General features: G+C 42.6%; 1 protein-coding gene across 9 annotated transcripts in view; it reads left to right on the top strand.

Annotated features, from left to right (window-relative positions):
* The window catches only part of PLCE1 (phospholipase C epsilon 1), a 400168-nt gene that overhangs the window by 59730 nt on the left and 326915 nt on the right, over positions 1–13523 (top strand). For all 9 annotated transcript variants that reach the window (XM_075348768.1, XM_075348766.1, XM_075348765.1 and 6 more), the window contains exon 2: positions 3431–4918. In XM_075348768.1, the coding sequence (XP_075204883.1) occupies positions 3752–4918 (1167 nt within the window). In that variant the 5' untranslated portion in view covers positions 3431–3751. The remainder of the gene's footprint in view (positions 1–3430; positions 4919–13523) is intronic.

Raw genomic sequence — 13523 nt, 5'->3', positions numbered from 1 at the left:
TCGTCACAGAATGCTCCTTTGCAGTAATTCCAGCTTTGCAGACCTTTGGCATTATAGCTGTTAATTTGCTGAGGTAATCTGGAGATATTTCACCCCATGCTTCCAGAAGCCTCTCCCATAAGTTGGATTGACTTGATGGGCACGTTTTGCGAACCATACGGTGAAGCTGCTCCCACAACAGCTCAATAGGGTTGATGTGAAGCCTGCCTGGAGCCATGGACTCAAAATCGGTGAAACAGGTGAATAGATGCAACCGTCCACAAAGCAGGAAGCCAGACCCATCAACCCTTTAACCCCTCTACAGGGATTTGGAATTACGACCGGGCCCAGGTGAACGTTGCCCGCGGAAGACTGCAGTCCTGAGAAGAGCAGTAAACAGGCAGGGGCAAATCCAGAAGATAGAACAGGGACAAAAATCGTCAGGCGGGAGAGTGGTCAGATATCAGGCTAAGGTTCAAAACCGGAACTAGCAGCGAGTACAGAAATGGCAGGCAGAAGAGTGGTCAGGCAAATAAGCTAAGGGTCAAATTCAGAGCTAGCAGGGAGGTAAAGGAACAGCAGGCAGAACAGTGGTCAGGTAGTCAAGCTAAGGTCAATACACGGGAATATAAAGAACAGCAAGGAATCAGAGTCTAGCAGGCAATTACAGAACTATATCTGGCACCTGCCAACAGAAGGGAGAAGTTATAAGAGGGGTGTGGTGTCTTCTTATTTGCCACAGCTGAAAGGCAACTACTCAGCTGGAAGGCACACACCACCACAGTCAATCAGTGGTACTGCAGGTCCTTGTGAAACCCAGCCTAATAGATGAGCAGAGCCTGCATCCAGCAGAGCCACTGACTGCTCCCCCGTCCCCAACGCAGCCCACAGTGGTGATGCGGTTGCGTCTGGTGATTGAAACAGAAGTCAACTCAGGTGGAAACATAACAGTTGAAATCTGGTGACTTGTCTGGCCACTCCATTACAGATAGAATACCAGCTGCCTGCTTCTTTCCTAAATAGTTTATGCATAATTTGGAGATGTGCTTTGAGTCATTGTCCTGTTGTAGGATGAAATTGGCTCCAATCAAGCGCTGTCCACAGGGTATGGCATGGCATTGCAAAATGGAGTCAGCGTTCCTTATTCAAAATCCCTTTTACCTTGTACAAATCTCCCACTTTACCCCCACCAAAGCAACCCCAGACCATCACATTACCTCCACCATGCTTGACAGATGGCATCAGGCAATCTTCCAGCATCTTTTCAGTTGTTCTGCGTCTCACAAATGTTCTTCTGTGTGATCCAAACACCTCAAAGTTCAATTTGTCTGTCCATAACACTTTTTTCCAATCTTCCTCTGTCCAATGTCTGTGTTCTTTTGCCCATATTAATCTTTTTCTTTTTATTAGCCAGTCTCAGATGTGGCTTTTTCTTTACCACTCTGCCCTGAAGGCCAGCATCCCGGAGTCGCCTCTTCACTGTAGAAGTTGACACTGGCGTTTTGTGGGTACTATTTAATGAAGCTGCCAGTTGAGGACCTGTGAGGCGTCAATTTCTCAAACTAGAGACTCTAATGTATTTGTCTTGTTGCTCAGTTGTGCAGCGGGACCTCCCACTTCTCTTTCTACTCTGATTAGAGCCTGTTTGTGCTCTCCTCTGAAGGGAGTAGTTCACACCATTGTAGGAAATCTTCAGTTTCTTGGCAATTTCTTGCACGGAATATCCATCATTTCTAAGAACAAGAATAGACTGTCGAGTTTCACATGAAAGTTCTCTTTTTCTGGCCATTTTGAGAGTTTAATGGAACCAACATCAATTAGCCTTCTAAAACAGTTAGCAAACACAATGTACCATTAGAACATTGGAGTGGTGTTGTTAGAAATGGGCCTCTATACACCTATGTAGATATTTAATTAAAAAACTTGTTTGCAGCTAGAATAGTCATTTACCACAGTAACAATGTATAGAGTGTATTTCTGTTTAATTTAATGATAGCTTCATTGAAAAAAATGTGCTTTTCTTTCAAAAATAAGGAAATATCTTAGTAACCCTAAACTTTTGAACTGTAGTGTATGCAAGTTATTACTTATCCACTTGATACATCATTATTTTTAAATCCAGTGCTAGTTTTTCCACTGATCACAACTTGTGTCCCCTCTTCTTACCTGACCATGGAACAATTGCATGCTCCTTGCTTTGCTATTCAATGTTTATGGTGCTACAGGCATGAAGATGCCCAAATGCTGAGCTCAGGTATTTTTTGCAGTGCCATAGACTTGAATAGAGGGCATGCACCCTGCTGCTCCAATAAACTCTCCCTTTGCACAATTTTGTCTTCTGTTTGGCGATTAGTGGTGGTCTCAGCATTGGAAATCATAATGATTTAAAGGGAATCCGTCTGCAGGTTTTTTGCTTTGTAATCTGAAGACAATATGTTTTAATGGTTAACACACAGATTTCAGTGATGCCCCTGCTGTGATTAGCAGTTCACTGTCTATAGACTTTGTATATAGAGAGCCTGGTGTGGGCGGGGCAGCTTTGTGAGATCTTCTACATTTAAAAACTTTTATTGTGTCAGAACCGCTGCACCCAGTAAACTAAGTAATACATCATTGGTTTCAGGGTTTCTTTGACTACATTATGCTGCTCTCACATGCAGTAACAAAAACCTGCTGACAACCTAATTCTTTTAAAGGGAATCTGTCAGCAAGTTTTTGCTACTTCATCTGAGAGCAGCATGATGTAGGCAAAGAGACCCTGAATCCAATGATGTATCACTTAGATTACTGGCTGCAGTCATTCTGCCACAATCAGAATTTTTAACTTTAGTCATGTAGCAGAGTCCAGAGGGCTGTCCCTGCCTAAACCAGGCAAATCTAGAGATTGTTTTTTTTATTAACCCAAAAATTACAAGAAAATACCAAAATTCACTTATATTCAAAAAACACATAGTTTATTGATGTATTTACTGGGATATCATGTTTGGTTGATTATTGAGGTATATCCTAATAGTTTTTTGATTGTATTTATTGGGATATAATGTTTGGTTGATTATCTAGAGATTGTACAATGACAGTGAGGTGACAAGCAGAGGAGGGGTTGTGCAGGACTGCACTGCAAGTGACTTTGTAGTCCATACAATGATAAAGGTCCTGATGCTTAAGCAAACATAGCCAATAAACAACAGATCAGACTGTGACAAGAAAGGCAGCCAGGAATTTTGTGTTAACTTCTGCAGCATGCTGGCTTCAGCTTACATAGCAAAAACCTGCTGACAGATTCCCTTTTAAGAATTATAACTTATTCAGTGGAATACTCCTTAATGGCACATTTATTTTTTGTTTTTTTTTTCTTCTAAATTTACAATTTTTTTGGTTAATATTTTTTGAAGTTTTCTGAATCCACATTACCATTACTTAATATTCTTGTTTATCTCTTGTTGTTTTGTAGATACGGAATGGTATGGCTCATTTTGCTCATCTAGAGTCTCCTGGAATTAACCTGGAAACTGCCCAACTGTTACCAGAAGTACAAGCTGACAATTCCTACTTTCTCTGGAGTAAACAGCTGGATGAAACTAACCTTAAAAATGCATGACTGGTGACAATACAGTGTCAGATTCAAACTTTGCGAGATACAAAAACAAACATTTCAACATCTGCTACAGAAGTGAATACATTCATGATGCTATTATGTATTTCTCTACAAAATGCAAAACATGATGTATGTATAAGAAAAGTGTAAAAAACAAGATAAATCCTGCTGGTCAAGATGATTTCGGAGGATGTGACTGCTTCTGTTATTTTACCGTCAGTGCATGGAAAAGTGATATCTTCTCAGTCAACAGGAGATGAAAATTCTACGAATACTTTGGATAGTAGTGTTATAAAAAGATCCAGAACAGTCCAAGAACAAGAGAGTCAAGAGACTGCGGCATCCATGACTAGGTCGAAAGGGCATCATGTTGAGAATTCTGTAGCAAAGACGTTTGCCGTAGCAAGGAAAGAAGAAACCAGAGAAGGCGTAGAAGATCTACATGGGAAACCTTGCATATCAAATGCTGTTGACTGTTTCAGTATAAATAGTAAAGCAGTAGAAAAGGCATGCAAAGCCAACCTAGGTTTCCATCCATTTTGCAAGTCGTACAACCCTTTAAAAGGTAAAAATGTATCCTCGGAGCTCCAGATTCCTGCGGTCCTCACAGAAATTAATTTTAAAGTGGATCGATCACCGGTGGACAGGAGGGCAGTAGAGGGTCAGCTAATGGTAACTGATCAATGCACAGGTGCAGTTAGCTGCATTCCTACATTACATCTAACTTATTCCCCTCCCAAGAGCTCTTTATGTGCCACAAATAACCCGTGTTTTTTTGGCAGCCATTTACAGACAATGAAACGAGATTGCTACCGCAGTTTTGTCTCAGGCTCCTGTCATTTAAACAGCCATTCTGAAAGCTGTGACAGTAACGATGGACGAGTAGGTTTCTGTGGTGAAGGAGGTCATCATGTGAATAATCAATCAAGGTTGTGCTCAGAAAAAGCGCCACTATTTCCCAGTGACAGCGCTCACGGACAGGATTTACTTTGTGTTATGTCCTCAAATCCATTACAAAGTCAAGAGACCTTTGAAAGCTTCATGGATGAAATAGATAATGATTTATCGAGAAGCAGAAAAGACCGCTCCACTCTGCTGGTCAGGAGGTTTTGTAAAAATTATAAAGAGGTGAAAAAGTCTGTTTATACGAGAACCAGTGCAATTGTTAAATCGCTGCCGTCTGGTCACATTGGGACTAGAGCGTGCTGTTTTGTTGAGAGGAAACAAGAAAGGACAAATGAACTCAAGTGTCACTGGATAACCGCTCGATGGCTGACATCTGTGCAAGGTTCATCCAGCAGAGGAGACTTGCTCTGCTACTTGGTGAGAATGACACTATGTGAGGTAAGAACAAGAAATATGTCATTTGTTCATGTTCTATGTAAGACTTCGCAAAGGCACACTAAATATTATTCATCCTCCTTAAAGTGTTATTCTTAATCTCATGTTCTTAGATGGGTGAAATTGTAAAGAGCCTTTAAAAACAAGCAACTTTGCAATTTACTCATTATTAAAATTCCTCTCTGTTATCATGACTAGACATGAGCGAACCCAAAGTTCAGAGTTCAGTGTTCGTACTGAATATAGATTTCACCAAAAAAAACCAGTTCGGGTTCCGAAATCGGGGACTTTAAGTATGCGAATTACTCGTGTGAGCTTTGCTGTGCTCGGGTACACTCGGTGCTTAGCCCAGTACAAGCCACTTGAAGTGTTTGATCGGGGTAAGCATGATCGGATGTAGTGTGCACCGAAAGAAAAAAAATGGAAAAAGCCCTCCCATACGCCCCCGGAAGTGCTCTGTTTATGGCTGGTTGCATGTGGGCCGAGATCCGAACTGCCCAATTAATGACTTCCATTGGGGTACAGGTCAAGTTCTGTTCCTAAACTAAACTTTTACCAAAGTTTGTCTGCACCCGCCAAACTGAACTTCCACGGGTCAGCTCATCTCTAGTCATGATAACAGTATTTTTTTAATTGGATTGTTTACAGCTCTAGGTCTATGTTACCGGCTACCAATATAGTCTTTTACAATGGCCATACGTGTGCAGGGCTTACAAGATCTTTGCACTAGAGCTTGCAAGTACTGACCTAAAGCTTGACAAGGTCATTGGAGTTCACTGTTGGCTTTTAATCCCTGCCAGCTTTACTAATACTGGGCTACTAATGTTACAAAGGCCAATCCTATATAACATCATTGCCCTGTAACGCATCACCCTATAATTCAGAGCTTGAGCCAGCTGTGCAATGATGCCACTGGTCCGAACTGTCAATCAAGTAAGAGAACACAACCCACAGGAAATGTGGAGGGCGGAAAGCAGAGCGCTATTGAATTGATAATAATATGACACATATATATGTGAGCAGTTGACTATGGGGGGCCTTCCAACCCTCGCTAACATATAATGTCAAAGAATGGAAGAATTGTTTGTTTGAATAGTATTAAAGCTGGATGGGCACCTTTAGAACTTCAGTGCACCCTGTAGAAGGTTTTAACTTACGTGTGACTTGTATATAGGTGTGTTGGGCGCAATAGCTGTTTGCCAAACAAGCGTATTCTTCCCTATCTCCAGACCATTCAGCAATTTTCAGCACAGTAGCCCCCTCTTCTGCTTAAGATGTTCCCACTCAATAGCTGTCCACTTAAATGGGACCTGTCATCAGGTCAAAAGTTGAAAGTAATGTGAAATTCAAACAAATAATTAACTTCTAATACAAATATATGTTGCATAACATTGGTGAATGAATTTGTGGTGCTATTAGAGCCATATTTTGTGACTTCCATGAGCTTGAAGGATTGCACCCATGCGGTTCAACAATGATTCATACAATTTATTGATGAAGTCATCAGGAATAGCAAAGAATGCAGTCTTACATGCCTCCCAGAGTTCTTCTAGATTCTTTGGTTTTGTCTTCCAAGCTTCCTCTTTCATCCTACCCCAAACATGCTCAATGATGTTCATGTCTGGTGACTGGGCTGGCCAGTCCTTGAGCACCTTGATCTTCTTTGTCAGGAGGAGCTTTGTTGTAGAGATGAATGTATGAGATGGAGCCCCTTCCTGCTGCAGAATGTGACCCTTTTTATGATTTGGAAGGTAAGAGGTAGCTAATACTTCTTGATAGGCTATTGATATTGCCTTCCACCTTGCAAATGTTTTGCAGACCCCCATACTGAATATAACCCCAGACCATGATCTTTACACCACCAAACCTAACTGGTTTCTTGATCCATACGGGCTCCAGTAGGTCTCCTGCAGTATTTGTGGCGGCTGTGGTGTAATTCAACTGAAGATTCATCAGAGAAATCTACCTTCTGCCATTTTTCCAGCGTCCATCTGTTTAGCAGACTGTGGGACTTGGCAAATGCCACACGTCTTTTTAATTGCCTTTTGTTTAGTGCTGGTTCTGGGCACTGATTCGACCATGGAGGCCATTCCAAGACAGAATCCTACAAATTGTTCCAGTTGACACAGGGACTTGAGGTGGCCAGGCCTTTTGGAGCTCTGCTGCAGTGGAAGAGGGGCTGGCTTTGGATTTTCTAACCAACAAACGTTCCTCCTGAGCAGTTGTCTTGCGGGGTCTGCCGGACCTAGGCTCTTCAAAAACATCTCCAGTCTCTTCAAATCTTGTTTTAATTTTTTGTACTTGATGCTGAGACACATTAAAGGTGCCAGCCACCTCTGCAGTGGATCTGGTCTTCAGACTCTTGATAATCAGGGCTTTGGTCAGCGGGTGGATTTTTGGCAAGTTGCAGTTCAACTGAAGGTCTGGGGTGCTGGGTTTCTTTTTATACACACCCACTAATTAAGTGATCATTTAGTGAGCACAGGTGAGGATGTAAACTAGGATTGGGTGCATTATATGACAAGGCGACAAAACTTTTGTCTTGCCAAAATCTGACCTTTCTGTGTTCATTAAATGATCAATATTTCAGCTTTACAGCAACTTTATTTTCATAACCTAAACCAAATTTGGGAGGGTTTCAGCTTTCAAAAGAGTAATTTATGAAACCAATGGATGAATTTAAAGTCAGGTTATAAGCTTTTATTTGAATAACAAGGATAAGCAACACATCTTTTGTCAGGGACTGTACATTGTGAGCAATAATACCAGTGCATCTCAATAAATTAGAATATCGTAAAAAAGTTAATTTTTTTCAGTAATTCAATACAAAAAGGGAAGCACATATATTATTTAGAGTCATTACACACAGAGTGATCTATTTCAAGTGTTTATTTCTGTTAATGTTGATGATTATGGCTTACAGCCAATGAAAACCGAAAAGTGATTATCTCAGAAAATTAGAATATTATATAAGACCAACTGGAAAAAATGATTTTAAACTCAGAAATGGTGGTCTACTGAAAATTCTGTACAGTAAATGCACTCAGTACTTGGTCAGGGCTCCTTTTGCATGAGTTACTGCATCAATGCGGCGTGACATGGAGACGATCAGCCTGTGGCACTGCTGAGGTGTTATGGAAGCCCAGGTTGCTTTGATAGCAGCCTTCAGCTCATCTGAATTGTTGGGTCTGTGTCTCTCATCTTCCTCTTGACAATACCCTATAGATTCTCTATGGGGTTTAGGTCAGGAGAGTTTACTGGCTAATCAAGCACAGTGATACTGTGGTTATTAAACCAGGTATTGGTACTTTTGGCATTGTGGACAGGTGCCACGTCCTGCTGGAAAATTAAATTTCCATCTCGAAAAAGCTTGTCGGCAGAGGGAAGTATGAAGTGCTCTAAATGTTCCTGGTAGACGGCTCCGCTGACTTTGGTCTTGATAAAACACAGTAGACCTACACCAGCAGATGACATGGCTCCCCAAACCATCACTGATTGTGGAAACGTCACACTAGACCTCGAGCAGCTTGTATTGTGGCCTCTCCACTCTTCCTCCAGACTCTGGCACCTTGATTTCCAAATGAAATACAAATTTACTTTCATCTGAAAACACCTTGAACCACTGAGCAACAGTCCAGTTCTTTTTCTCCTTGGCTCAGGTAAGGCGCTTCTGGCGCTGTCTATTGGTCATGAGTGGCCTGACACAAGGTGTGCGATAGTTGTAGCCCATGTCATGGATATATCTGTGTGTGGTGGCTCTTGAAGCTCTGACTCCAGCAGCAGTCCACTCCTTGTAAATCTCCCCCAAATTTTTGAATGGCCTTTTCTTAACAATCCTATCAAGGCTACAGTTATCCTGGATACTTGGGCTCTTTTTTCTACCACACTTTTTCCTTCCCCTCAACTGTCCATTAATATGCTTGGATACAGCACTCTGTGAATAACCAGCCTCTTCAGCAATGACCTAGAGTTCAGCGAGTACCTAACTATTCATATTCGCTACACTCATAATGATTACTGTCTAATACTCTCATATTTGTTCTGAATAGCATGTGCAATGCAAGACAATGGGGAAAAACTTGCATCTAACGAGTAACTTGAATGCCATACTATTCGTGTGAGTAGCGAATAGTACAGCATTCGGGTTACTCGTTACTTTGCGAGTTTTCCCCATTGACTTGCATTGCACATGCTATTCGGAACAAATACACGAGTATTAGACAGTATTCGTTATGAGTATAGCGAGTACGAATAGTTAGGTACTCGCTCAAATCTAGCAATGACCTTTTGTGGCTTACCCTCCTTGTGGATTCTGTCAATGACTGCCTTCTGGACATCTGTCAAGTCAGCAGTCTTCCCCATGTTTGTGTAGCCTACTGAATCAGACTAAGGGACCATTTTAAATGCTTACGAAGCCTTTGCAGATGTTTTGTGGTAATTAATCTGATTTTACTGAAATAATAACTGTTGGGTATGTAAGCCATAATCATCAACATTAAAAGAAATAAACACTTGAAATAGTTCACTCTGTGTAATGACTCTATATAATATGTTTCCCTTTTACTGAAATAAATTAACTTTTTGATATTGTAATTTACTGAGATGCAGTTGTAGTAGTGAAATATTACATTATGTATTATCTCAGAGTGCTAATGTTTTATGTTTTAAGATATTGAACGTCATCATTTATAATAACCAAGTGCTATTTCCATGGCCTTTGCAAAATCTAATTCAGTTCTTTTCGTGTCTTTTTATCATGAAGCAGATTTTTTTCAAATGTTGCATTAACTGAACTTGTATAATAGGACGAATTAAGTGTTGATATTACGAGATCTTTTATTACTAGTTCTCTGTTGCTGTGCAACCAAGAAAGCTGCATGATACCTTCACATTAATATATGTATTATCATCCATATTTTTTGGAGTAATATACTGGTTATATTTTCAGCATTATAATAAAATATACTAAAAAGGAAAAATACTCAACTTTATTGCAGGGGCCAACTTACTCTTTGAGCCACTAGTGTTTGAAAGTACTTGTAGCAAGTATAGTATAGTATATAGTACAGGCTAATATTACGATGTGACTGTAGGAAAGCGATGAACAGGCGCTTCTAAGCTGTCACCCCCGCTAGGGGTCCCTAGGCTATAAGCTATCCCTAAATTCAGGATTACCCCTAATGGTTTAGATGCTGAGTTCTCTTACCTGGCTATGCTGCTGACCAGAACTTATCTGATTGCCCCCATCCCACCAAGGAAGGAAGGGGCAGAGGTGAGCTGGAAGCACAGTAAAGACAGACAATTGAGAACCAAAACTCTGACACACTGCAAACTCATGGGAACAAACAATGAGAGAATCGGTAGAAAGGAAGGTAGCAACAAAAGGAAAACAAGGGTTAACTCCACAACCGCACACAGCAACAAGTACTAGAACCACCCTTTAGTCTTGATCACAACACCTCACCAGACCAGCTTAGATAAACTATAGCTGGCATATAAGGAAGGATCTTGCCAGCATATATAGAAGAGGAGCAGACCAGCAGAGATTAAAGCGGGCTTTACACACTGTGATCTCGCTAGCGAGATCGCAAGCGATCGTACCCACCTCCGTCGTTTGTGCGACACGGGCATATTGCTGCCAGTGTCACACAACCTCACTTACCCCCATCACACGGACTTGCCTACCTTGCGACGCCGCTCTGGCCGGCAAACCGCCTCCTTCCTAAGGGGGCGGGTTGTGCGGCGTCACAGCGACATCACACGGCAGGCGGCCAATAGAAGTGTAGGGGCGGAGATGAGCGGGACGAAAACATCCCGCCCACCTCCTTCCTTCCGCCTTGCCGATGGAGGCAGGTAAGGAGTTGTTTCTCGCTACTGCGGTGTCACACACAGCGATGTGTGCTGCCGCAGGAACGACGAACAACATCGCTAATCAGAAGAAAACGATTTTTTGTTTAAGGACCACCTCTCCGCGGCAAACGATTTTGGCCGCTTTTGCGATCGTTTAAGGTTGCACATAAGTGCTACACGCTGCGATATCGTTAATGACGCCGGATGTGCATCACTAACAACGTGACCCCGACGATAATTCATTAACGATATCGTAGCATGTAAAGCCCACTTAACTCTTGCTAGCCTGCATGAACGACCAATCTGTTGGTCAATGCTCAGTTCTGCCTGCGCTCATCACAGACATCAGAGAAGTTATCAGGCAGAGTGTTAGTACCTGTAGTCTGAACACATACCGACACTACCATGACAGTCGGCGATGTTTGTATAAACCTCCTTGTGACCGCTATCTGCCCTTTAATAGTAACACATCAGGGTCTCCATATAGAAGCATACTTTTGGTAGAAAGCACCTCTTCACCTTTTCCCAATCCCTTTGACTGACAGTTGTTTCCCTATATACACACATAGGAAGAGATGTCAATCAACTGGAGATGGGTGGAGAGGAACAAGGACATGTAGTAAGGTCCTGTAGTGATAAAACATATCTGGCACCAGTCAGTGTCTGATTCATGCTGCCCGTTGTTCAGACAACATGAATTTGATAACTGTTTCCCTACTAAGGTCTGTGGGACTAGGATAGGGTCATAAATAAAAAACGTATTCTCCCCGCCCTGGCTGCTGCTCTTCAATGCCCTGTACTGTGTCTCCCACCCATCTTTTCCTTATTTTAATAATTCAGAAAGTATTTTTATGCATATGACAAACAACTATATTAATTTGAATCATTTTTTACTCAGCGTCGTGAGGTGACCGGCGATCGGTAAACTTTTGCACATTGGCCATCATTTTGTCTGTCTATGTAAACTGGCAGGCCAAAGCAAACAATGAACGCTGAGCAATAATAGATCACTCTAGTCCCCATAGGCTGCCATTGCTCTAGAGCAATGCATCAACGAGGACAATTATCTTTAATGCTTCACCTGATGAACAGCCCTTGATCATGATTATCTTGCTGTGTAAAGGCCCCGTCACACTAAGCAACATCGCTAGCAACATCGCTGCTAACGAACAACTTTTGTGACGTTGCTAGCGATGTTGCTGTGTGTGACATCCAGCAACAACCTGGCCCCTGCTGTGAGGTCGTTGGTTGTTGCTGAATGTCCTGGGCCATTTTTTAGTTGTTGCTGTCCCGCTGTGAAGCACAGATCGCTGTGTGTGACAGCGAGACAGCAACAACTAAATGTCTAGGCAGCAGGAGCCGGCTTCTGCGGAGGCTGGTAACCACAGTAAACATCGGGTAACCAAGAAGCCCTGTCCTTGGTTACCCGATATTTACCTTTGTTACCAGCCTCCGCCGCTCTCACTGTCAGTGCTGGCTCCTGCTCTGTGCACATGTAGCTGCAGGACACATCGGGTTAATTAACCCGATGTGTGCTGTAGCTAGGAGAGCAAGGAGCCAGCGCTAAGCAGTGTGCGCTGCTCCCCGCTCTGTGCACATGTAGCTGCAGTACACATCGGGTAATTAACCCGATGTGTGCTGTAACTAGGAGAGCAGGGAGGCAGCGCTCAGTGTGCGCTGCTCCCTGCTCTCTGCACGTGTAGCTCCGTGCGCTGGTAACCAAGGTAAATATCGGGTTGGTTACCCGATATTTACCTTAGTTACCAAGCGCAGCATCTTCCACGCGGCGCTGGGGGCTGGTCACTGGTTTCTGGTGAGCTCACCAGCAACTCGTGTAGCGACGCTCCAGCGATCCCTGCCAGGTCAGGTTGCTGGAGCGTCGCAGTGTGACATCTCACCAGCAACCTCCTAGCAACTTACCAGCGATCCCTATCGTTGTTGGGATCGCTGGTAAGTTGCTTAGTGTGACTGGACCTTAAATGACACCTTAGAATCTCTTATTTCCCTAATCTGGGTCGGGACAAGGTATTTTGGTGCCCTATGCAGATATGGCAATTTAATTCGTTTTACACAATGGATCGAGGATAACTTGATTTTTGAGGAAAAAACCCTTTGAAGTACCAAGATTCATTTTACAATTACAGTATCATATATATATCAAAAAGAAATAAGTTCTTATACATACATATAATACGGTATATACATAGACGTACTCTACACACATACAAATATTTATACGCATACTCCCTATACTTAGTAACCTTGTATGATAGGAATATTTGGTTAGCAGTCTCCTTACTCTGCAGATCCTATATGTAGCTCACTCCACCATCCAGGAGAACCATGGAGGAGGTCGGCCACATAGATGAGAGAGGAACTGACTAGGGACTTCAGGAACCTCAGGTGAGGAGGGGTACACAGAACTGACCTGACTGATAAGAGCTTCCTAGTCCTGCTGTGCTGTCCAGTGCTGTGAACCCTTCTCCCTCGACGTCTATTGACCTAATGCTGTTGAGGTTCCCGGAGTTTGAAGCACAGCACACTTCGTAAGTCATATTGCGCATGCTCCATTTTTCTAGCTCTTGTGTGCTGTGCGTCGAGTCACCTAAGTATTTATACACTCATCATTGGGGTGCACCGTGTAGGAGGACAGAGTCATTAGCCAGTGAGTGCTTTCATCAGTCGATGGGAAAAATGTTAATTTGCCAGCATTACTCTCTTCCTACACGACGCCCTCAACGCCCGCACTTAGCACAGC

Source organism: Anomaloglossus baeobatrachus, chromosome 5 (assembly GCF_048569485.1).
Source record: "Anomaloglossus baeobatrachus isolate aAnoBae1 chromosome 5, aAnoBae1.hap1, whole genome shotgun sequence".
Taxonomy (NCBI): domain Eukaryota; kingdom Metazoa; phylum Chordata; class Amphibia; order Anura; family Aromobatidae; genus Anomaloglossus; species Anomaloglossus baeobatrachus.
The sequence above is the reverse complement of the archived record's forward strand: the minus strand, read 5'-3'. Positions and strand labels throughout refer to the sequence as shown.